This window comes from Carassius carassius, chromosome 33, assembly GCF_963082965.1.
Source record: "Carassius carassius chromosome 33, fCarCar2.1, whole genome shotgun sequence".
Lineage (NCBI taxonomy): Eukaryota > Metazoa > Chordata > Actinopteri > Cypriniformes > Cyprinidae > Carassius > Carassius carassius.
The window spans coordinates 1066127-1091959 of record NC_081787.1 but is presented as its reverse complement, the minus strand read 5'-3'; the positions used below and the strand labels follow the sequence as shown (position 1 = coordinate 1091959).

The window sequence follows — 25833 nt, the reverse complement described above, 5'->3', positions numbered from 1 at the left end:
ATTAATAGTAAAGTAAATCAGTTAAAATGTATATTAGCTACAGAGGAGCCAGTGGATCCCTCACTGACATCAAGTTTAATTGTAATTTCATACCATATTCTGATAACTGTGTCTATCAAATCTATATTGTCTTTAATTAAAAAAAGCTTTTTCATATATATTTCATACTGTATATACATACGCACACATGCACACATACACATATATTCATAAAAAAGTGAGACCCTAAACCTAGCCTCACTTTATTTATACTCTTTCCTTAAGAATCAACCAAAAAGAGTTTGACAGGTTCTTGACGGGTTTTGTGAGATTCTGCATCACTCTTGTTGCCAATTCTGTTGTCTAGCAAATACTTCATTCATGTATTAGAAGCTCACCAGGACAGGGTTTGAGTCTAATGGTCTTCAGTGTGTGACTGACGTGGTTCTTCACGCTGCAGCTGATGTCTCCATCAGTTCCCTCATCCAGATCAATGCTGCTGTTTCCATCCATCAGTGGACCTCCATTCAGAGTCCAGTTGTAGATGATCTGATCCCCCTCAGAGGAGCAGGACACCCTCATCACCCCACTGGAGGAGCAGATGATTGACACTTCCACTGAGCCAATAGGAGCTGGAGGGAGGGGCACATGACAGTCACATGACAAACACAGGAGAATCTTGATCTTCCACACTACTCAAACTATTACTGGAGTCTGTAGTGTGTTTACTGTGTGCTACAGGAATAAAACCCTTCCCAGAGATTCAACTGATTCATCTGCATGAGAGTGAGATCTTTGGAGAACATGAGACTGGAATGAGTCTGATGAGAGAGTTTCTGTACCTTCAACAATCACTTGAAGATCTCTAGATGTTTCTGTGCCGTCTGAGCGAGAGAGTGATAATGTGTAATTTCCAGAATCTGCTCTGATCACACGCTTTATTATCACAGTCCCATTAATGACTGTCACTTCAGGTCTGTTTTTATAAAGATCACATTCACTCGTCCTCATCCTTTCATTCTTTACTCTACAAACTGGATCATCTTGTGTGTTGTTTATTCTCTTTATTATCTTCAGGTCATATTTACTAGCGTCCACCATCAGCAGATTGAGTTTGTGTCCCAGAGCTGCGTAACAGGGATCAGATTGATCAAAACTGCAGTTTACCTCCAGACCTGAAGAACAAAACACACACACACACACACACACACACACATGAAATGTACCAAAATATACAGACATCATGAACTAAATCAGTAACTAATACGGTGAACACCTGGTAATTGCTCTGTTGCAGGATGCAGATGTGATTTTGTGGGACATGTGTGTGAGAGAGAAACTGCTATACTACTATAAATCAGTACAACTATAAAAAACTATATTTTAACTATATAACTATAAACTATATAAATACTGATACCATTAGTGGGAATGCAGAGGGAGAACACACTGTAGGGTAAAACTAAAAGCAGCCTAATGTTAGTGTAATCTATCAGCACATTTAGTCACGTAGCCTACCAGATATGAGTGTGATGTCATAAAATATTTGAATATGACTGAATTTGTGTTTAACATGATCACAGTTTGACAAAAAACATTGTAAGTTACTAATTTACTAATGTTTACTAAAGTTTTACTAAAGTTACTAAATACACAGTTATTCACACAGCGAATAATACAGCAATGGAGCGAAGAACACTATCATATCTAATATTATCACTGATATTAGTCTAGTGAGAGTTTAAGCATTTACAAAATAACTCCCACTATAATTAATGAAGCTGTCTACACTTGTGAAATTGATCTCTTATATCATATGTATGATCATCCAGCGGGTGACGTACACTGTAAAAAGTGATACTCTATATTTACTCAATAAAATTGTGGCAACAGATTACAAGCAATATTATTAATTAAATGTAACACATTAGAATTAATTAAAATTAATCAAACGAGATACTTAAAAGCAATCATTCAAAATGAGTAAAATAACATGAAAAAAAAATTAATTATGTATACAAAAATATTGGTTTTGTTGGGAAAGAAACGAGAAGCACCAGGCTGCAGCCTGCATATAGAGGCGGGGTTGCAGATGTTAACCCGCTCCATACCTACTCAGATTGGTTTGATCATCTTTCATAGGCATACATGATAGGAAATGTGTGCGTAGTTGGTGTACAGTTAAAAATAATACACCATATTTAATTAATAAAATTGTGGCAACAGATTACAAGCAATATTATTAATTACATTTAACACATAAGAATTCATTAGAATGAATCAAATGACATGCTTAGAAATTAACCATTCAAAATGAGTTAAATAGCACAAAAAAGTAAGTAAAGTTTAAACAACAACAACAAAAAAACTTTCTTTGACACAGAAAAACAAAACACTATGCTAATGAATACTATGTTATGCATTACGAAACACAGCACAAAAATGTAATTCACAAATTCATGTTTTAGTTGATTACATGGAGATGATACAGGCATCTGGTTCAAAAGCTTATATTTTCAAGCCCCCAAAACAGAGTTATTGAAGACACCTGATGTAAACAAACAGAATCACCGAAGGAGAATAATCTAAATTTTGGTTACCATTACGGTGGTCAGTGTTTGCTTTAGTGTTTGACCCTTAAACTTTTAAACAACCTTTTTTAGTGGGGTTGCTGTAATTGTGATACAGCAGCTAGTCAAGCCAATAAAGAGTAAGATCAGGTGGTGTTGTTTGTTTTGATATCACTTGATCTGGTTTTTTGAGTTGGGTGTCTTATCACCAACAGGCGTCCTGTAGTTGTACAGTATAAGGTCTGGTATTTTCTGCATAAGCGAAGAGATTCTTAGAAGCATTTCTGATCAAAACATTTTTTTAAAAGAAAATATAATTTAGGCACACAGATATCAAGAATCAGCCTGAGAACCTCAACTATGGTGACCATCAAAAAGCATGTTGCACTGCATTCTGGGTGCCACCAATCAAAACTCATTTATGGCTCCCATCATGCTTTGTGTCATGAATAAATGATTAGCAGAATTGTCTTTTATTTATTCTTACTTTTTCTTTTATTTGTACTTTTTTAAGCAATTTTTAGTAGCTTGTTTTGTGATGCTTCCAGTTCATCTTTTTATCTGAATATGCTGTGTGTCACCATTCTTGAGATTCATACGCTGGTTCTTGATGTCACTTAGTGCCAAAAAAAAAAAAAAAAAAAAAAAAGGTTTCCCTTCCCCACTTCAATTGTTTTCGTAATCAGATTTCTTAAACTCTGGCTTTTACAGCAAAATCCAGGCCTTCTATTGTTGAATTAAAGGTGCTGCTTTAATGAATTTTCATTTATCTCAGAGATCAGGCTCTATTTATAACACTCAGGCCAAACAATGATTATCTAAAATCATAACCAGCACCTCCTGAACACCTTTTCTCTTAGCATGTCTAGCTTTTTATAATTCAGTTAAAACAGCCATAAAAAAATTTATATTAAAGGGTCAAGAGCCCAACTAAAGTAAACACTGACCACTATAATGGTAACCCTATAAATTTACCCTTTTCTCCTTCTGTGATTCTGATTGTGAAATTTAGGTGTCTTCAATAACTCTGATTTGAGGGGCTGAAGACACAAACTTCTGAACATGATGCCTGTATCATATCTATGTAAGCAACAAAAATGTGAATTTTGAAAAAAGTTGACTTCGTGTGCATGCATATAATGTTTTCGCAGGGTGTTTCATGATCGCCAACTACTGGCCTGGCATGTATAACATAGTATTCGTTAGCATAGTGTTTTTTGTTTGTTTGTTTTCAATGAAATCAGAATTTTTTTGTGTAAATTTTAGTAACATTTTTTTCATGTTATTCTACTCATTTTGAATGGTTGCTTGAAACCATCTAATTTGATTCTTTCTAATTAATTCTAATGTGTTACATTAATAATATTGGATGTAACATTTAAAAAAAAATTATTGAGTAAATAAAGTGAATCATTTTTTTAGAGTGATGGGACACCGGTATAGTGTAAGCTCCCGTGAGAATATGCTAGTCTTACAAGAACCAATTTGTGTTTGTAGTCTCCTCTTGACTTAAATCAACATCCTCCGAAATTTTTCTCTATTAATCATTCATTTTGTACTTCTAATTCATGACTGGATGTGTTTTTTTTCTCTCTCTCTTTCTCATCTACGGTTCTGCATTCATCTCTGCATTGGCCACATCCTAAATCATCCGCTGGAACACCACTCTCTCGTGAACACAAGTACGACAGCAAAAGCAAGAGATTGTGGTTTATTAAGTTTTGACTATGGATATTATTCTTACACAAATGCAACGATTTGCTTCAGGAGGCCTTTATTAACCCACAGGAGCTGTGTGGACACTTTTAATGATGGATGGACACATTTTATTGGACTTCTATTCAATCTCAGCGCCCATTCACTGCCGTTATAAAGCTTGTAAGTCTGATTTTATAAGTCTGATTTTATTCCTCGAAAGAAGAAAGTCATATACAGTACAGCTAGGATGGCTTGAGGGTGAGTAAACCATGGGGTCATTTTAATTTTTTGGGTGAACTGTCCCTTTAAATGCATTTTACTGGATTCAGTGCATCTTGTAAGATCTGGCAGGTTTGATCAGAATGCTCTTATCCAGGATGTGTCTTGAAGTAGTCCTGGTTTGAGTATATTTAATGACTTGTTCCACACTGACTCCTAATGCAGTCATCATCAGAAGAAAAATCCCTCTCTATGAATGCATTGGCTGGTTATTCCCCTGCCCTATAGAAGATGACAACTGTGCTAATGGATTTTTAAAAACCAATCGCATATTTTTTTATTGTGGTATTTTAATTTCAGGAACTAAAACAAATAATAATAGAGCCTATAGATCCCTTGCTGCCATCATTATTATTAGTTTTCGTTATAATTTACATAATTTGTTGTAGCTCAGCAGAAAATGTTGTAGTGTAGGTGACATTCATACCATCTTCTGATGTCTGTGTCACTGCAGAGGTCACAGCTTCAGTAGTTAGTCCTGAGATAAAACATCAGCACACAATCACCTGCTTTCTCTCTTAATATTAATTACTGCAGAGATAATTAAACTTTTTGAAGAATTAAGTGACCAATTGAGAGAATCGATTCGTCTCAAGTAAATTCTCAATGCAGGAATGCAAAAAAAAAAAAAAACTATAATGTGTATAAAATAACTAAAATCATCATAGTATGTTAATTGCCATGAAAATAACAATGCAAATCAAATTAATGGCTGTAAAATAGTCCTTATTTTATTCATGCAAAATATAATTTCTTTTGATTTTGGGGTTAAATGATTGTTTGTTTGTTTATAATTCAGTGCCACCACAGCGACTGCCAAGAAAAGTGAAAAATATTCAAATTAAATAATAAAAATATATAAAAACAAAAAGGTTTTAAAGTTTATTTTATATAAAAAAATGAGACCATGAAGCTAGCTTCACTTTTCTAATAAGCTTTCATTAAAAATCAACCAAAGTTAAGTTAGGAGTTAAACCCCTTTACAATCCACCAAAATACACTTCAGGATTCTGGGGAAAAATGTGACTTTGACAGGTTCTTGACAGGTTTTGTGAGTTTCTGCATCACTCTTGCTGCAGTTTCTGTTGTCTAGCAAATACTTCATTCATGTATTAGAATCTCACCAGGACAGGGTTTGAGTCTAATGGTCTTCTGTGTGTGACTGACGTGGTTCTTCACGCTGCAGCTGATGTCTCCATCAGTTCCCTCATCCAGATCAATGCTGCTGTTTCCATCCATCAGTGGACCTCCATTCAGAGTCCAGCTGTAGATGATCTGATCCCCGTCAGATGAGCAGAACACTGACCTCTGATTGGAGGAGCAGATGATTGACACATTCACTGAGCCAATAGGAGCTGGTGGGAGGGACACATGACAGTCACATGACAAACACAGGAGAATCTTGATCTTCCACACTACTCAAACTATTACTGGAGTCTGTAGTGTGTTTACTGTGTGCTACAGGAATAAAAACCTTCCCAGAGATTCAACTGATTCATCTGCATGAGAGTGAGATCTTTGGAGAACATGAGACTGGAATGAGTCTGATGAGAGAGTTTCTGTACCTTCAACAATCACTTGAAGATCTTTAGATGTTTCTGTTCCATCTGAGCGAGAGAGTGATAATGTGAAATTTCCAGAATCTGCTCTGATCACACGCTTTATTATCACAGTCCCATTAATGACTGTCACTTCAGTTCTGCTTTTATAAAGATCACATTCCTTCATCTTGCCATATTTTACTCTACAAATTGGATCATCTGCTGTGTTGTTTATTCTATGATGTAACCTAAGATCATATTTTTCAGCGTCCTGCTCCATCAGCAGATTCAGTTTGTCTCCCAGAGCTACGTAACAGGGATCAGATTGACCAAAACTGCAGAACCGATCCAGACCTGAAGAGCAAAACACACACACACACACACACGTTTATCACTAAGCTCCTCTCATAGATCACAAAACACCAGATATTTTCAAAGATTTCAATACAAGATGTGGCTTTATAAAAACTATAATCAATCAGAACAAATATAATCAAACATTTAACACATAGTTTATAAGACTTGCCATTCATTCCTGTAAAATCCATATACATTTCTTTTTTTTTCAGAGTCCAGAAAAATTCCACCAAACTTCTCAAAATTAGGTGAAATCAACAACTTTGGAAAGACATCTTCAACACAGGACACAATTTCTCCATCACAATATCTTCTCAATAAATAAGCCTCTTTGGTTGTGATACAAGCCTGTAATTTCTGTAATAATTTCTCAATCATTCGAGTTGATCTAACCCCCAACTTTGTGGCCACCACATCCACCTCAACAAAATCTGGACAAGCCAAACTTAACAGCTGCCCTTTGGAGTTTAAAAAGGTTCGGATAGAAAACTGGAAGATTTGCCACACTCAAAGTTTTTGGGTCCAACAAAAATAAAGATTTATCCAGGTTTAGTCCAGCTACTGTCTTTAAAATAGCACTTGCTATTGATCTCCAGCTTACAGACTCAGGGCCAGTTAGAAGACATTGAATAAATTGCACTCGAAAAGTTGCTGTTCTACTTTGTAAATGCACAAGTCCTTGCCCACCTTTTTCTTTTGGTAGGTATAGTATGTTATGAAGCACCCAGTGCATTTTATTCCAGAAAAAGTCTGCCAACATTAATTTGATCTTATTAAGCAAGAGTGGTGGTGGATCAACACACATCAAACGATGCCAAGGAGATGAAGCAACAAGATTATTTATAATAAGGGTTTGACCCCTATAAGACAATGTTTGCTTTATCTACTTCCATTTATCCGAACAACCTTTTATTTTCTCAGCCAACCCTTCCCAATTTTTTGACTGAAAAGATTTGTCTCCTAAACAAACTCCCACATATTTTAACCCGTCTCTCTTCCAACTAAGACCAACTGGAAGTTAAGGGGGTGCTGTTATCCATTCACCCACCAAAACAGCCTCACTTTTTACTGTTTTAAACCGTTTTTAACTTTTGCATCTGATAACGTTTTAAAATCTCCCAGAGTTTTCATTAAAACATCAACATAATTTTGCTCTTTGACAATTACAATTATGTCATCAGTTTAAGCTGATAAAACAAAAGTACATTCACATTCTACTACAACTAGAGCCCCAGATACAGATCCCCTGTAAAGACCTTGTCTCAGAGGAGCACCAGGACAAGACCACAGGAAACAGACGATTCTTCTGCACAATCTGACTTTGCTGCAGCCTGGAATTGAACTACTGGTTTCGTCTGGTCAGAGGAGAACTGGCCCCCCCAACTGAGACTGGTTTCTCCCAAGGTTTTTTTCTCCATTCTGTCACCGATGGAGTTTCGGTTCCTTGCCGCTGTCGCCTCTGGCTTGCTTAGTTGGGGACACTTCATCTACAGCGATATCGTTGACTTGATTGCAAATGATTGCACAAACACTATTTAAACTGAACTGAGATGATGACATCACTGATTTCAGTTTCGTTGAAAGTAATAGCTTTACTAAGTATTGTTTGACAAGTGGGGCAGGGCCTAGAGCCGTGGGAACGGAGACTCATCGGTCTCGAATCCGGTGTTGAGGAGACCGGATGGATACAAAAGATTAGCTATGACAGTGAAGGACGAGAGAGGACCAGGCCTGGATTTTATTTTGTGTTTTGGTTTTGTCTGTGCGTGGCAGTCGTCTGTGAGGGGCTGTCGCGTTGTTTTGAGTTTATTTTATTATTAAAGTTTTATTTAAATTTGCGCCAGTTCCCACCTCCTTCTTCCCGTGGTTATTAAGTTTTTACATTGTTAAATTGGGCAAGCTCTTGGCCCCACCCCACTTGTCACTTATTGCATTAGCACTTTCAGAGATTTTAGACAAATTTTCAAAGAAAATATTACCTTTAACTTGACCTATCCTGTGATTACAACCATCATTTTTTTTAATAGAATTTAACAGCTCTTTCTCTCATTTAGACTAGATCGGACAACAAAACCCCAGTTTCAGAATGTAAATTCTGTATTAAACGTCTCTGACCATTATTTTTTTCTAATAAAAAAAAAAACTTTGATGGAAACTGCTCCACATTCTGGAAGTGCAATCTAACCAATGCCCCCTGTGCCTTTCTTTTATATAAATCTGACAAAGATTATCTTTTCAAATAAAAAAGATTCTAAAATGTCTTGATTTCCAGTTTTCATTTCCATTTTCTAACTTCTTTATAGACTGACTTAACATTTTAGTGACATTTAAACTTCATAGATCCGTGCTCTGTAGTCTCTAGCCCCAGAGACGCAATGCGAATGTCACTCATTAAAAAATTTAAGAAAGAGGCTACACTACAGTGAACAAGACATCCAATCAAGGCATACCGATTAAACCATTTTGTCATCATTGTTCAACTGAAGTTAAACTTCTTTATCTGTAAATCTCCCTTCACTCATTAAACACTTAATACTTTCCAGCAATCTTTTAAGGTCTGCAAAATATTCAACAATTTGGACTCCTCTCATGTTTTTAGTCACCTTAAAGAACTTTTTAATTTCTTCCACTCCATAATCAAGACATGACCAATTGGATCGGGAGCAAACTGAAACATTTGAATCAGAGCACCTGCTCTCACTACTTACATTGTCTAACTTTTCCTCCTTATGATTCTTTCTGGCCTGTTTCAAAACCAAGCTCTTATCACCTTTTTTCCCTCTTAAGAGTTGTTTTAAAAACAACCTTATCCATGTCCATTAAGATATCATTCTGAACCACATTCTTTAAATGTAATTCATTATCAGAAAGTTGACTCAAACTCATTTTTGTGCATTTTTCATTACTTTCTCTAACCAAACCAGAATCAACATTGTTAACTGCGGCCACAACTACTTTCTGATGACTAGAGTTCAGTCCATCAGAAGTACTAGCAACTTCTACATTGTCATTCTGATAATTTTTAACTTTAGCACTGTTACTCCTCTCACTTTGATGAGTGACATTTTCTGGACAGCCACAAATCAAGTTACCAGACTTTCCACAACCAAAACACTTAATTGTGTCTGTAGAAACAAAGTCTGTGTAATCAAAATCATCCACCTTAAACTTATAGTTTAAGTCAAGGTCCCATCTATTTCAATTTAGTATCATGCACGTGAAATGTCTAAGTGATGCTACGTTTCACCAGCTCCATTTACTCCCAATAGCGATCTTTTTTTATGGGAGCAATTAGTTTGCCAAAGCATGACAATTCAACATCTCACCTTTGATGAAAGGGGGCACATTTGAAATTATAACTTTCTTAGTGGGAGTAGAGAGAGGTATTGCTGGGGTAAACAAACCATGGATGTTTATTCCCTTACCAACAACTTCATTTGCTTTCTCTACTGTTCATTCTAGATGCCGCAAGCACACACACACATGCCCAACGACATTACCAACCATTACACTACACTCCACCATACTCCAGGCTGACACCACCCTCACCCCATCGCAACACATGAGTGAATCTAGAGCATTAGCTCCCTCAGCCCCCCAACAGTGCAAGGACTGGTTTTCACATCAAATTAACTTTAACTTAACAAAAAACAATGAAAAAAGGGGCTTTGACTGAGACCACAGTGGGCGAAAAACCACACACTCACCACACCGCTCATTCCACTCGCTCAACAAACGCCTCCATGTGTTCACACAGAAAGAGAGAGAGAGAGAGAGAGAGAGAGCTGTACAAGGGGAGTACCAGAATGACATGATGCAATAAAAACCGGAATAGATCCACCTATTACAACATCAAATGTTAGCTAAGATTTCAAAAATCATTAAAGGTGCACGACATGAGAAACCTGTCTTGATCTTTTAGCATATAAGAGGTCGTTGTTACATTAAAACATCCTGAAAGTTTTGTAGCTTAAAACATCATCTTCATTATAAACAAAGCATTTAATCAAGCTCTAAAACAGCTTGTGCCTGACATCACAAATGCACAAACATTTGCATAAAAAAACACCTCCAGAGCAAGACATCAACGAATAGTCAACATCTCACCATAGGACTCGTCCACTGGCAATCAGTCACTTATCGGCTGACACTTCTAGCACTGAGTGCGAGTGTCGCATTGTGTCAAATAGAGCCCATTATAATAACTGACACTCTCTTGCATACACTGGATAAACATCTCATTTATGACTTTGTACAGACATCAGAAAGATCCCAGCGTAAGGAACAAGCGGATGTTTGATTTTGTTTTGTAAAGGAGGCACAATGTAGCTAATGGAGAGTTTTCAAAGAATCATTTGTTGAAAGACGAAGCGGTACTGGATCTGACTGCACCTGCATCAGAAACGGCAAGTAAATGATTTTATAAGGCTTTGTGTGTATGACAGGTTTTTCTTGTCAAAACACTGATGGTGCAAATAGTGAGGGGGTGTTGATACTGTTTCCTATGCAATGATGTTAGCAAATCATAAAGAGGCCGATTACTGATGAGCCTTAAAACAGGTCATTTTAGACATAGGGTTAGAATGAGGGTTGAAAATTTTTTTTTCCCACACACCCACACACACTACATACAGACTATAATTATAAAAACTGTTATTTTACACAGATGCTGTTTTACAATAACTAGAAACTTCCATCTGACATTATTATAATAGTCCACCAATACACACTGATAAGACCAAAAAATGTAATTAACAACTTAAAAAAAAATTCGTAATCAATATCACAGTCTATTTATGTGAGATATCAATCAGCAGCGTGAGTTTGATGTAAAAAAGTGCCTCACATTCAGTAGTTTGTAGCAACAGCATCAGTCCAAAGATCAGCATCATTTCTCTAAAGTCCAGTTTCCAGAGGAGTCCAATCCCAGCAGAAGAGTTTCAGATCAAGTCTCACACAGCGTCTTCACTGACAGACAGAGAGCAGCTCTACTGACACACCAGGAAACTAAATCACTTTAACAAAGAAAGAACAGGAAGCTTTTCAGAGAGGGTCAGCAGCTCCCTCTTAAATACCTTTAAAAAAAGACACATTCCTAAAAAACTGTCTGTAATTATAACTTTATTCAAAACCCAATAAACATAGAAGTCAAAGGAGTTCATGAGCTCATCAAAGGCAGATTGATTTTAAAACAATTTCAGTATTTATAATAAGTATATGCAAAATAAATAATATAACTAAATATAACAAAAAACTTTGAGATCTAAATAAGCAAAGCAGAGATTTAATCAACCAAAAACCAACAGTATGAAGTTAAAGAGCAGAAGCAGAAATGTTGAAATAACTCCAGATGTGGAAAATAAACACAGAGAATAATTTCACAATCTGATAGATCTGATTCAGAGAAAGAAAAGAGCTTGATCATTGATGAACAGAAGGAGTTTAATAAAAACATTGCTAGTTCATTCACTTCATCTCATATTAATACACTGACATTATTAAATGGAAATACTTATTTAGTGTTTCTCTAGTTAGCACAGCATGTTTGCATATAAATGCAATCATCAAGAAGTTATTTGTGTCTGTGTCTGCATTATCGTAAAGACTGTGTGCTGTGTGACGCAAAATGCACTATATATAACATCATGTAGCCAACCACAACCAGACCACAGTTTTTGCCCTTTAGCACAATGTCAACCATATACACTTCAGCATAACAGAAACTTTTAAACATCAAACATAACTCCACATTCAATTCTAATGGGACTTTCAATTTAGCCAACATAAAATGCATATAGTAACCTTTAATTACATAATTTACTCTCCTGACCTGATTTAATTAATGCAACAGAAGTGATTCAGGAACTAGGCAAATACAAACATTTCAGAAGCTGTGAGAAATCTTTAGTGTGCTCCACTAATATACAATGTTAAGAAGAACATGTATACTTGTATATCACTGCAAACTTGTTTTAATGTAATATTTTAATTAGGGCTGGTAATTTAATGCACTAATTAGATTAATTAATTATGGAGAAATATAACGCATTACAATTATTAACACATTTGACGCACTTGCCCTGCCCCAGACCTTGTGGATCATCTGCCATTTCATACAGTCGACTGATGAGTAATATGAGGCAGAGCAACAACTTACTGCATGATGGAGCCTAGAAAATGTTAGAAAATGCAGGCTAAGTGCAATATCACACTAGTGCAAATGTGATACTCATGTTATCCAACAGTTCATTTAGAAGCTAAATTTTGCCAACCAGAAGATAAAGTCAAAGCAGAACTGCTCATCTCCAAACAACCCACAGCGGCATTTCGTTTCTTAATCCATGCTTTGAATGAATTTGATTAACCATTTGGCGCGTTGAACCATTGGCATATGTGTTGGCTTTGAAGTAGCGCTGCACAGACCGATCAGTGTTTGACATCAAAGTCACAGAGAGTGATTCAAAAGCACAAGGAGTCGTCTGCTCTCTAAGCTCTTGCGGTACTTTAATGTCACACACCGGTCGGTCTGATGGTGATGACCTGCTTCAAATCAAACAAGCCTAATGATTCAATGGACCATTCATAAAGAACCATTTACTTCACTCCTGAATGAATCAGCTATTTGAACGAATCAAACGAATGAATAAATGACTCAATGACTTAATCATTAAAACATTTACCACCAACTACTGGCAGTTTTACTTTATTATTTAGAATATCATTTCATTAAAGAAATGATTCCATATAGTAATAATAATAATATGAAGAAAATAAATCATTAAGGTTATAGTCCACTCAACCTAAAATGACAATTCTGTCATCATTTACTCACATGGTCGTAGGCTATATGTAATCAATTTTATCAAACAAAATATTTCTTGCTGAACCTACTTTTTGTAATGCATGTTTAAAGCTTTACACAACAATGACTTTTAATTATCTTTTGGGAGTAATTTCTCCAAATTTGATGCGAATTAATTCAATTAATTAATCAGCACATTGTGTAATTAATTAGATAAAAATATGTTATCGCTTACCAGCCCTAATTTTAATATTACAACATGTTTCCATAAGAGACTGGAAGACACTCATCAGAGCTTACAGTGTATTTATAAGAACAGTGTCCTGTTGCTGTGAGAAAACAGGAAGTTTAGATCATTCAAAGGTGTGTCCTAGCTTAAGGACACAAAAATAGCTAACACACACATACACACACACACACGCATATATATATGTGTGTGTGTGTGTGTGTGTGTGCTTTTCTGTTATGGTGGGGACTTTCCATTGACTGATGTTTCTACAGTTTTATATTTTCAAAAAGACATTACTTAATATAATAACAAGCTGTTATTAGTTATTATTAATATATTAACAAGCTGCGGATGTCTACCTAGCCGAATTGCACTGTAAGGGGCGAGAACGAGTCTTTAAACCTGTGTGTATGCCTACTGTGAAATTACCACTTCAAACGTGACGTGCTAACATGGATGCAGCTGGAGCCGCCGGGTTTGCTTCAGGGAATTTTTTATTTTTTTAAAGAAGCTTCCCAATGGAAACCTCGACAAGACACACTCCTGTTTCATAAATAATCCGTCTGCAGTGTGTATGCAGTCCGTGTGCAGTTCGTATGTGGTGCAGAAGCAGCACGGACTCATACTCATTGTGCTTTCACACAGGACGCATTTGCAGTCTGCTACTCGGTACGTGAACGATCGCTGCACTGCTGCAGATGCAACGCTCCTGGAACACACTAACGGGCCGCAACCGCGTGAACGCTGGAATCAGTTAACATGGGTGCGTAAAAAAAATATGCAACGCATACGCACTGCAGACGGATTATGTGTGAAACAGGCGTAAGGTTGTATGCATCTTGTGCAATGTGGAATTCGTTTACAGCATTCTCAATCAGTTGCATTCAACTCAATTCAATGTGATGCATTTTGGAAACAGGAGATGAGCCCCTGGTCTAAAGCACCACCTGTCTTAAGAAACCCGTTCTCAAAGACTTAACGTTCATTTAGTCATTATTTTATTTGAGTAGCACACATATTCTGAATGCCTTCAGCAGAATTCAAATGAGCCATTTTAATCTAGATTAATTCCAAGATTACAGTCAGATTAATCTAGATTTAAAAAAAATGAATCTATGCCCACCACTAATATATATATAAATATGTATATATATATATATATATATATATATATATATATATATATATATATATATATATATATATATATATATATATATATTTAATATAGCAGGTCTCATAATAAATCACAATGAAAAATTGGCCATAAAACCATTGCTGACTGACAAACATCTACTAAAGAGAACATCTGTCATGATTTGCATATCTTCGGTCAACTTTGACCCAAGTCTGAATCCGTGAGGTATGACACAGAATGATCAGTGATAAAAATGAGCTGCGCTGTGAGTGAAATATACAGCTACATAAACCAGTTATCATAAGGATATTTATCATGTCAATTGTAAAGCCTGCATTTGTGGTTTGAAAGTGTATTAAAGCTCTCACTGATTACTGCAGTCTGTAAAAACATTTCTGCTGATAAAGCAGCTCAGTTTGTTCTGAAATGAGACTGAGATCTCTGTCATTTCCCAGGTTCACCACACGAGGTCTCCATCAGCATCTGTTGTCATAGTAACACCAGCCTGTTGCCATACTAACAGCAGCCTGTTTCAGCCTCTGCTTCATGTCTGACCTGAATCTCCTGGAGGTCATGGGAAATTTTAATGGATTGAATCAAATATTTAAATTGTTTTGTTCAAAATAAAAAAATAAATGGATTTGGTCATGTAATCCATTGTAGTTGGTTCCTGCCTTCTGGAGATACAGTACAATCTTAAATGTCTGCGAGCCATCTTCCATTATAGGGTCAAGGTCTTGTTTCGTTTTATTACTTATACTGTATATCAGCAGAGAAGCTACAGTATCGCATCAGACAGTGCACTATAAGTCCCCTGAGGAACAGTTCCACTCATTATCTACTATAGGAGAGGAAGAATTGCTTAAACTTGTTAAATCATCTAAACCAACAACATGTATGTTAGACCCTATACCATCTAAGCTCCTAAAAGAGGTGCTTCCAGAAGTCATAGATCCTCTTCTGACTATTATTAATTCCTCATTGTCATTAGGATATGTCCCCAAAACCATCAAACTGGCTGTTATTAAGCCTCTCATCAAAAAACCACAACTTGACCCCAAAGAACTAGTTAATTATAGACCAATCTCGAATCTCCCTTTTCTTTCCAAGATACTAGAAAAGGTGGTATCCTCATAATTATATTCCTTCTTAGAGAAAAATTGTATATGTGAGGATTTCCAGTCAGGATTTAGACCGTATCATAGTACTGAGACTGCTCTCCTTAGAGTTACAAATGATCTGCACTTATCATCTGATCGTGTATCTCTCTATTAGTTTTATTGGATCTTAGTGCTGCGTTTGACACAATTGACCACAACATTCTTTTGCATAGACTGGAACGCTTTGTTGCCATTAATGGAAGTGCATTAGCATGGTTTAAATCGTACTTGACCGCCAGCAGTTCGTAGCAGTAAATGAAGATGTATCATATTGATCACAAGTGCAGTATGGAGTACCTCAAGGCTCAGTACTAGGGCCGCTACTCTTCACGCTTTATATGTTACCCTTGGGAGATATCATCAGGAAACATGGTGTTAGCTTTCACTGTTATGCTGTTGATACTCAGCTCTATATTTCTTCGCGGCCCAGTGAAACACACCAATTTGAAAAACTAATGGAATGAATTGTCGATATAAAAAACTGGACGACGAGTAATTTCTTACTGCTAAATTCTGAAAAAAACAGAGGTGTTAATTATAGGACCTAAAAACTCTGCTTGTAATAACCTAGAACAATGTCTAAGACTTGATGTTTGCTCTGTCAATTCTTCATCATCAGTTAGGAACCTAGGTGTGCTATTTAGTTGAAATCTTTCCTTAGAAAGCCACGTTTCTAGCATTTGTAAAACCGATTTTTTCATCTCAAAAATATATCTAAATTACGTCCTATGCTCTCAATGTAAAAATGCAGAAATGTTAATCCATGCATTTTTGACCTCAAGGTTAGACTATTGTTATGCTTTATTGGGTGGTTGTTCTGCACGCTTAGTAAACAAACTACAGCTAGTCCAAAATGCAGCAGCAAGAGTTCTTACTAGAACCAGGAAGTATGACCATATTAGCCCGGTCCTGTCAACACTGCACTGGCTCCCTATCAAACATCGTATAGATTTTAAAATATTGCTTATTACTTATAAAGCCCTGAATGGTTTAGCACCTCAGTATTTGAATGAGCTCCTTTTATATTATAATCCTCTACGTCCGCTACTTTCTCAAAACTCCTTTTACTATTTGGCGCCTAAACTCTGGAATAACCTACCTAACATTGTTCGGGAGGCAGACACACTCTTGCATTTTAAATCTAGATTAAAGACCCATCTCTTTAACCTGGCTTACACATAACATACTAATATGCTTTTAATATCCAAATCCGTTAAAGGATTTTTAGCCTGGATTAATTAGGTAAACCGGAACCGGGAACACTTCCCATAACACCCTATGTACTTGCTGCATCATTAGAAGAATGGCATCTACGCTAATATTTGTCTGTTTCTCTCTTAATCCGAGGTCACCGTAGCAACCTGATCCATTCTGTTTCCAGATCAGAGGGTCACTGCAGTCACCTGGATCCAGTACGTATCCAGACCAGATGGTGGATCAGCACCTAGAAAGGACCTCTACTGCTTTGAAAGACAGCGGAGACCAGGACAACTAGAGCCCCTGATACAGATCCCCTGTAAAGACCTTGTCTCAGAGGAGCACCAGGACAAGACCACAGGAAACAGATGATTCTTCTGCACAATCTGACTTTGTTGCAGCCTGGAATTGAACTACTGGTTTCATCTGGTCAGAGGAGAACTGGCCCCCCAACTGAGCCTGGTTTCTCCCAAGGTTTTTTTTCTTCATTCTGTCACCGATGGAGTTTCGGTTCCTTGCCGCTGTCACCTCTGGCTTGCTTAGTTGGGGTCACTTCATCTACAGCAATATCGTTGACTTGATTGCAAATTAATGCACAGACACTATTTAACTGAACAGAGATGACATCACTGAATTCAATGATGAACTGCCTTTAACTATCATTTTGCATTATTGACACACTGTTTTCCTAATGAATGTTGTTCAGTTGCTTTGACGCAATGTATTTTGTTTAAAGCGCTATATAAATAAAGGTGACTTGACTTCTTCACACTCTTAATATTTGCATGTCAAATCTACTGTATAATGATGATGATAAATGTCTCTCACCTGACGTGTGTCTCATGTAGATGTGAAAAGCTCCTAACAGACTGAACAGAACCATCAGCTAGGTTTTGTACTATGAGTGGAAGGAGACAGAAAGGTCTGTGGCTATCTACAAGTGAAGTGTTTAATGTAAGCTTATTGAGCAATGGGGTTAAGCCCTGTTGATCTTGTTGTGGAAATATGAAGATGTGATACATACTAAGGTCCGTCTGACCTTTTGATTTGTGCCATTTTCTCTCTGCTGCCTTGAGTTTGGACCGATGTTCATGAAGAAAATTAGCTAGCCAGGGATTAAAAGGGGTAGCACATGCCGGCCTGGAAGAGAGAGGGCATATATCTTCTAGACAAGTGATTAAAGAGGAGCATAATGTGTGGAAAAAGATTTGAGATTGAAAGGGAGCGTAGGTTTCACCTAAAAGCAGTAGAGGGGTTGGTGGCACACAGGTAGCAGGATGTAGGATGAATGTTATGAAGAAAAGATCAGAGATGTGGAGGGGCTTTACCAAAATGTTGTGTGCAATACAACTGTGTGTAAATTAAGTCAAGCTGGCTGCCTGATTTGTGAGTATTTGTTGTTAAAACGTTTGAGATCAAGTGAAGCCAGGAGTGAATGGAAGTCTCAACATCACATGTTGGCGGGTAATTATAGCTTGTTGCTACAATAAATAGTGTTGTTGCATAGGGTTAGAACTAGATAATTAACTTGAATTGAACATAGGCTTAATAACAAGTCCAAGAATTATCCTTTGGCAAACATCAGCAATCAAAAACTGTAAGTGACAGAGCTTGAGCTTGTGCCAAAGTAGTAATAGTTACATATGACATTTCTTCTGATAACTTGCTTACTTACTGCTTACTGTAAGTGGGTCTTGCAGCAGCGTGACCACTGCTTGAAGCGGGTCGGTACACAACAAGACCAGATGAATCTTCTAAATTATCTAAGCTAACAGTGTGTGTTAAAAATGTTAAAGATTGGATGACCAATAATATTCTCCAATTAAATTCGGATAAGACAGAGCTATTACTTATTGGACCAAAAAACACTACACAGAATCTTGTAGATTACAGTTTGCAACTAGTCAAAGTCAAAGTCACCTTTATTTATATAGCGCTTTAAACAAAATACCTTGCGTCAAAGCAACTGAACAATATTCATTAGGAAAACAGTGTCAATAATGCAAAATGATAGTTAAAGGCAGTTCATCATTGAATTCAGTAATGTCATCTCTGTTCAGTTAAATAGTGTCTGTGCATTTATTTGTCAACGATGACGTTTGCTAACGACTATAAGTCAATGATATCGCTGTAGATGAAGTGTCCCCAACTAAGCAAGCCAGAGGCAACAGCGGCAAGGAACTGAAACTCCATCGGTGACAGAATGGAGAAAAAAACCTTGGGAGAAACCAGGCTCAGTTGGGGGGCCAGTTCTCCTCTGCCAGACGAAACCAGTAGTTCAATTCCAGGCTGCAGCAAAGTCAGATTGTGCAGAAGAATCATCTGTTTCCTGTGGTCTTGTCCTGGTGCTCCTCTGAGACAAGGTCTTTACAGGGGATCTGTATCTGGGGCTCTAGTTGTCCTGGTCTCCGCTGTCTTTCAGGGATGTAGAGGTCCTTTCTAGGTGCTGATCCACCATCTGGTCTGGATACGTACTGGATCCGGGTGACTGCAGTGACCCTCTGATCTGGACACAGACAGGATCTGGTGGCCACGGTGACCTCGGAACAAGAGAGAAACAGACAAATATTAGCGTAGATGCCATTCTTCTAATGATGTAGCAAGTACATAGGGTGTTAAAAATCCTTTAACGGATTTGGATATTAAAAGCATATTAGTATGTTATGTGTATGCCTGGTTAAAGAGATGGGTCTTTAATCTAGATTTAAACTGCAAGAGTGTGTCTGCCTCCCGAACAATGTCAGATAGGTTATTCCAGAGATTAGGCACCAAATAGGAAAAGGATCTGCCGCCCGCAGTTGATTTTGATATTCTAGGTATTATCAAATTGCCTGAGTTTTGAGAACGTAGCGGATGTAGAGGATTATAATGTAAAAGGAGCTCATTCAAATACTGAGGTGCTAAACCATTCAGGGCTTTAAAAGTAATAAGCAATATTTTAAGATCTATACGATGTTTAATAGGGAGCCAGTGCAGTGTTGACAGGACCGGGCTAATATGGTCATACTTCCTGGTTCTAGTAAGAACTCTTGATGCTGCATTTTGGACTAGCTGTAGTTTGTTTACTAAGCGTGCAGAACAACCACCCAATAAAGCTTTACAATAATCTAACCTTGAGGTCATAAATGCATGGATTAACATTTCTGCACTTGACATTGAGAGCATAGGCCGTAATTTAGATATATTTTTGAGATGGAAAAATACAGTTTTACAAATGCTAGAAACGTGGCTTTCTAAGCAAAGATTGCGATCAAATAGCACACCTAGGTTCCTAACTGATGATGAAGAATTGACAGAGCAACCATCAAGTCTTAGACAGTGTTCTAGGTTATTACAAGCGGAGTTTTTGGGTCCTATAATTAACACCTCTGTTTTTTCAGAATTTAGCAGTAAGAAATTACTTGTCATCCAGTTTTTTATATGGACTATGCAATCCTTTAGTTTTTCAAATTGGTGTGTTTCACCGGGCAACGAAGAAATATAGAGCTGAGTATCATCAGCATAACAGTGAAAGCTAACACCATGTTTCCTGATGATATCTCCCAAGGGCAACATATAAAGCGTGAAGAGTAGCGGTCCTAGTACTGAGCCTTGAGGTACTCCATACTGCACTTGTGATCGATAGGATACATCTTCATTCACTGCTACGAACTGATGGCGGTCATATAAGTACGATTTAAACCATGCTAATGCACTTCTACTGATGCCAACAAAGTGTTCAAGTCTATGCAAAAGAATGTTGTGGTCAATTGTATCAAACACAGCACTAAGATCCAATAAAACTAATAGAGAGATACATCCACGATCAGATGATAAGAGCAGATCATTTGTAACTCTAAGGAGAGCAGTCTCAGTACTATGATACGGTCTAAATCCTGACTGGAAATCCTCACATACCATTTTTCTCTAAGAAGGAATATAATTGTGAGGATACCACCTTTTCTAGTATCTTGGACAGAAAAGGGAGATTCGAGATTGGTCTATAATTAACTAGTTCTTTGGGGTCAAGTTGTGGTTTTTTGATGAGAGGCTTAATAACAGCCAGTTTGAAGGTTTTGGGGACATATCCTAATAACAATGAGGAATTAATAATAGTCAGAAGAGGATCTATGACTTCTGGAAGATCATCTTTTAGGAGCTTAGATGGTATAGGGTCTAACATACATTTTGTTGGTTTAGATGATTTAACAAGTTTATACAATTCGTCTTCTCCTATGGTAGAGAATGAGTGGAACTGTTCCTCAGGGACAGTACTAGACGGATGTACTGTTACTTATTCTACAGTCTAAAATATATATGTTCGACAGTAACTTGTCTTTTGAAAATCATATTTCCCATGTTACAAAAACTGCATTCTTTCATCTTAGAAACATTGTCAAGCTACGAAACATGTTACCTGTTTCTGATGCAGAAAAGCTAGTTCATGCATTCATGACCTCTAGACTGGACTATTGTAACGCACTCCTAGGTGGTTGTCCTGCTTCTTCAATAAACAAGCTACAGGTAGTCCAAAATGCAGTCCTTAACAGGTCAAGAAAATATGATCATATAACCCCAACCGTCTGGTTGACTACGTCTTGTATTAATTTATCTGAAAATTTTGTCTTATGCACATAAACGGAGGTACTAAGCTAATACTCAATATTGTAGAAACTTAATTTTCTGTAATTTGTTTTGCAATGATTTGTATAATAAAAAGGCGCATAGAGTATTATAATTAAAAAAAAATATTTAATAAAAATAATTAATTATTGATTACTAATTTGAATCAGTACTTTGTATTGAAAATAATTCCTTAAAAATGAAAAGATTACATAATTGTAAGATTACATAATTTGAAACCGGTAAACTCCTGGAAAGTCTAAGGATCCAGTAAATGAATTCAAATAGCAAGTTCAAAACAGTGCTAATGCAGAGACAATATGGCTGATTTCATCAGACACTGCAGAGAGAATAGTGACTTATGTCCAGATGTCATTAAATTATTCTGTTCAGCGTGTATTTGGCTTAAAAGCATGAGTACAAGCACTTTTCTTTTTTTTCCCATTTCTAGCACTCAGCATGACAGATCTGCTCTGATATGGTGATCATCAGTAATTGTGATTCCTCGATCCTCATATTCATAAGAAAGATGAGAAAGCATGACTGGTGTCAAAATATTGCTAAAGGAATAATGTAAGTTATGATGTAAAATAATGCAAGGCTAATAATGCTACACACTTTACTTGTTTTAGATCCATCTGCAGGGGAAGCAAGAGTTACAGTTGCACTCATTATTAAAATTAATTTGATTTCTGTTTATGACATTGTGTGCTTCCTGTTACTTAAAATGTTAATAGACTGTAAAAAATAAATAAAATAAATAATAAAAAAGATTCAATATGTCTGTGACTGTTGACTGCAAATGTAGTTTTATTTCAAAGCATTATGTTTCCAAAACGGACTCCATTTACAAATGCACAAATTAAAAATGTAAAAAAAAAAAAGAAATCTGAAAAGACAGTTAGTTTATAAACACCAGACTCTCCAAAACTAAGAAATAAATCAATAGCTTCTGACAAATGAAACATCTAAACAGAAACTGTAAAAAAAACAGCATTAAAGAAGCAGAAATGTGAAAATAAACACACAGGTGTTGGTGTATAAAGCAAAGCGCACGATGAAGGAGATATCAAAATAGTTATTTTAATAATCCACTGGAGAGAAAGGGCACAACCAAACACAAATGCAAATGATCAAACATCAATAGCGGACAAAGGAATAATGGAGAACACAGACATTTAAGCACTGGGAACGTAATCAGGGAGAAACATAAAGAGGTGTGAGGCTAATTTATTAACTAAACAAATCAAATGAACATGACCAAATAAGGAAACTCAGTAAAAACAGGAGAACAGAAGTCCATAACTGTGACAACATAAAAAGAGTTCACAATCTGACAGATCTGATTCAGAGAAATAAAAGAGTTTGATCACGGATGAACAGAAGAAGATTCATATAATGACATAAAAATACTGCTAGTTCATTCAAAGAGTGGAGACAAATGAATAAAATAAGCAATAAAACTATTACAAACGCAGCTGTCCAGAAAATAATCTTCATAACTAAAACTGTAGAAAACCTGGTTAATTGATATCTCCTGGTTTAATGAATCTCTAGGTTTTATATAAGATCTGTTGTTGACAGGTGAAAGCTGAACTGATTCTGAAGTCATTTCTCACAGATGTGAAGATCTGCTGCTTCTCTCATGAATCTTCTGCTGTGTGTTCATGTCTCTCTCTAAATCTTCTCATTCTCACTTTCTGATCTTCCTCTGTCTTTCCTAAAACCATCACATCATCATCATCTTCACACTCTTAATATTTGCATGTCAAATCTATAATGATGATGATAAATGTCTCTCACCTGACGTGTGTCTCATGTAGATGTGAAAAGCTCCTAACAGACCGAACAGAACCATCAGCTGGAAACCCCAGACCAGAACAAACACACCAGACACTACATATACTGAACAACACAAACACATCCATCAATCAATCAATCAATCAATCAATCAATCAATCAATCAATCAATCAATCAATCAATCAATCAATCAATCAATCAATCAGTCAATCAATCAGTCAATCAATCAATCAATCAATGTTGTTGATTAGCAATACATGTCACATGACAAACACAGGAGAATCTTGTACAACAGTGAGACACAAAACAAACTCATCCTTCATGTTTCCAGTAGTGCGTTTGTTAAACTTGTACCATGTTTAGCTCTTGTATGTATTAGAATCTCACCAGTAGGACAGACTAGTCTAATGGTCTTCAGTGTGTGACTGACGTGGTTCTTCACGCTGCAGCTGATGTCTCCATCAGTTCCCTCATCCAGATCAATGCTGCTGTTTCCATCCATCAGTGGATCTCCATTCAGAGTCCAGCTGTAGATGATCTGATCCCCCTCAGAGGAGCAGGACACCCTCATCACCCCACTGGAGGAGCAGATGATTGACACTTCCTCTGAGCCAATAGGAGCTGGAGGGAGGGACACATGACAGTCACATGACAAACACAGGAGAATCTTGAGTTTCCACACTACTCAAACTATTACTGGAGTCTGTAGTGTGTTTACTGTGTGCTACAGGAATAAAAACCTTCCCAGAGATTCAACTGATTCATCTGCATGAGAGTGAGATCTTTGGAGAACATGAGACTGGAATGAGTCTGATGAGAGAGTTTCTGTACCTTCAACAATCACTTGAAGATCTCTAGATGTTTCTGTGCCGTCTGAGTGAAAGAGTGTTAATCTGTAATTCCCAGAATCTGCTCTGATCACACGCTTTATTATCACAGTCCCATTAATGACTGTCACTTCAGGTCGGTTATTATAAAGATCACATTCCTTTATCTTGCCTTGTTTTACTCTACACATTGGATCATCTTGTGTGTTGTTAATTCTCTTTTGTATCTTTAGCTCATATTCAATAGCGTCCCGCTCCATCAGCAGATTGAGTTTGTGTCCAAGAGCTGTGTAACAGGGATCAGATTGATTAAAACTGCAGTTTACCTCCAGACCTGAAGAATAAAACACACACACACACACACATGAAATGTACCAAAATCTACAGACATGAACTACACTGTAAAAAAAGTCAGTAAAATATACAGCAAAAAGCCGTCAAATTCCAACGGTAATGGAGCGTAAAACCAAAAACGTCCTTTAACTGTATTAAATAGATTGAAAACCAGTTAATTGTGAGACTGGATAAAACTTTGTTTTTTACTGTAATAAAATGTTGAAATTATAAATATTTTCTGTGAAAACAAATAAATATGCATACATTTTACAATTAAATATTGTAATGTTGAAAATGTCTGAAAACCTTAGATTTTACGGTATTATTTGAGTAAAACTACATCTTTTGGGGTTGTGCACATTGGAATTCACAGTATAAATCTGTAGATTTTTAAGCAAACAAAAACATGCATTTTTACAGAAGCAAGATGTTAAAATAATGTAATAATACAACCAGTAAATACCATTTAAAAAAAGCAAATATCAGCAGTAAAAGACAATAAAATTGATAGTAATTTTTATTTTAAAATTCAGATACTGATATACAGATTAAAAGTTACACTGTTAAAAAAAACTGTCAAATTTACGGTAAAATACCGGCAGCTGTGGTTGCCAGGAATATACCGTGAAAAAAATGTGGAATCTGTAAAAGACAATACGGTATACTGGTTTTGTAACCCTAAATTTTACAGTAGACAACGTATTTTTTTACCAAAATCATGGTAGAAAAAAAAAAATATATTTGTCAATTAAACAGTAATTTTATGTAAAAAAATACAACTTTCCATAGCTTTTTACGGATTTGCAGTAAAAAAAAAGTTATAATATAATAATATATACACTGTAAAAAAAAAAAAGTTGCATCAACTTAAAATAAGGCAACTTATCGCAATCGCTTTTTTGAGTAAACTTAACAAACGGGACTAAAGTCCACCCAACTTAAAATAATAATAATAATAAGTTGTCACAACATAAATAGTCATGTTAACCTTAAAAATATCAGAACAAAATATCTTTTGTTTACTGAACACAAGGCCTATTATCTATAAGCATACACAACTTTAAAGTGAAAAAAAGTGACATGACATTCAGCCAAGTATGGAGACTTATACTCAGAATTCATGCTCTACATTTCACCCATCATGCACACACACACCATCATTTACGCTGCAGCACCCGGGGAGCAGTTGGTGGTTCAGTGCCTTACTCAAGGGCACCTCAGTTGTGTTATTGCCAGCCCGAGTTTCAAACTCACAACCCTAGGGTTAGGAGTCAAACTCTCTAACCACTAGGCCACAACTTTACATTATTCAAGTCG

General features: G+C 36.5%; 3 protein-coding genes across 5 annotated transcripts in view; all 3 read right to left on the bottom strand.

Annotated features, from left to right (window-relative positions):
* LOC132113463 (uncharacterized) overlaps positions 1-25833 on the bottom strand; it is an 80689-nt gene that overhangs the window by 26996 nt on the left and 27860 nt on the right. The gene's annotated exons all lie outside the window — the stretch shown is intronic.
* Positions 355-11332, bottom strand: LOC132114104 (uncharacterized). The gene is made up of 3 exons (XM_059522242.1): positions 11271-11332; positions 822-1154; positions 355-611 (listed from the first exon to the last, which is right to left on the bottom strand). The coding sequence occupies exons 1-3, from the start codon at positions 11314-11316 to the stop codon at positions 355-357; spliced, it is 636 nt and encodes a 211-aa protein (XP_059378225.1). The 5' UTR covers positions 11317-11332.
* LOC132113464 (uncharacterized) overlaps positions 22871-25833 on the bottom strand; it is a 109672-nt gene continuing 106709 nt past the window's right edge. For all 3 annotated transcript variants that reach the window (XM_059521233.1, XM_059521232.1, XM_059521234.1), the window contains 2 exons: positions 23356-23457; positions 22871-23272 (listed from right to left, as the gene is read on the bottom strand). In XM_059521233.1, the coding sequence (XP_059377216.1) occupies positions 23196-23272; positions 23356-23457 (179 nt within the window). In that variant the 3' untranslated portion in view covers positions 22871-23195. The remainder of the gene's footprint in view (positions 23273-23355; positions 23458-25833) is intronic.

What these genes read in the sequence shown, in the direction of transcription:
- LOC132114104 (XM_059522242.1), bottom strand. Translation starts at nt 11,316, where the DNA reads ATGATGCTGATCTTTGGACTGATGCTGTTGCTACAAACTACTGAAT. An exon ending in GTTGCTACAAACTACTGAAT is followed by an intron (nt 1,155 to 11,270) that starts GTGAGGCACTTT and finishes TTTGTTCTTCAG; the next exon opens with GTCTGGAGGTAAACTGCAGT. An exon ending in TCTTCAAGTGATTGTTGAAG is followed by an intron (nt 612 to 821) that starts GTACAGAAACTC and finishes CCCTCCCTCCAG; the next exon opens with CTCCTATTGGCTCAGTGGAA.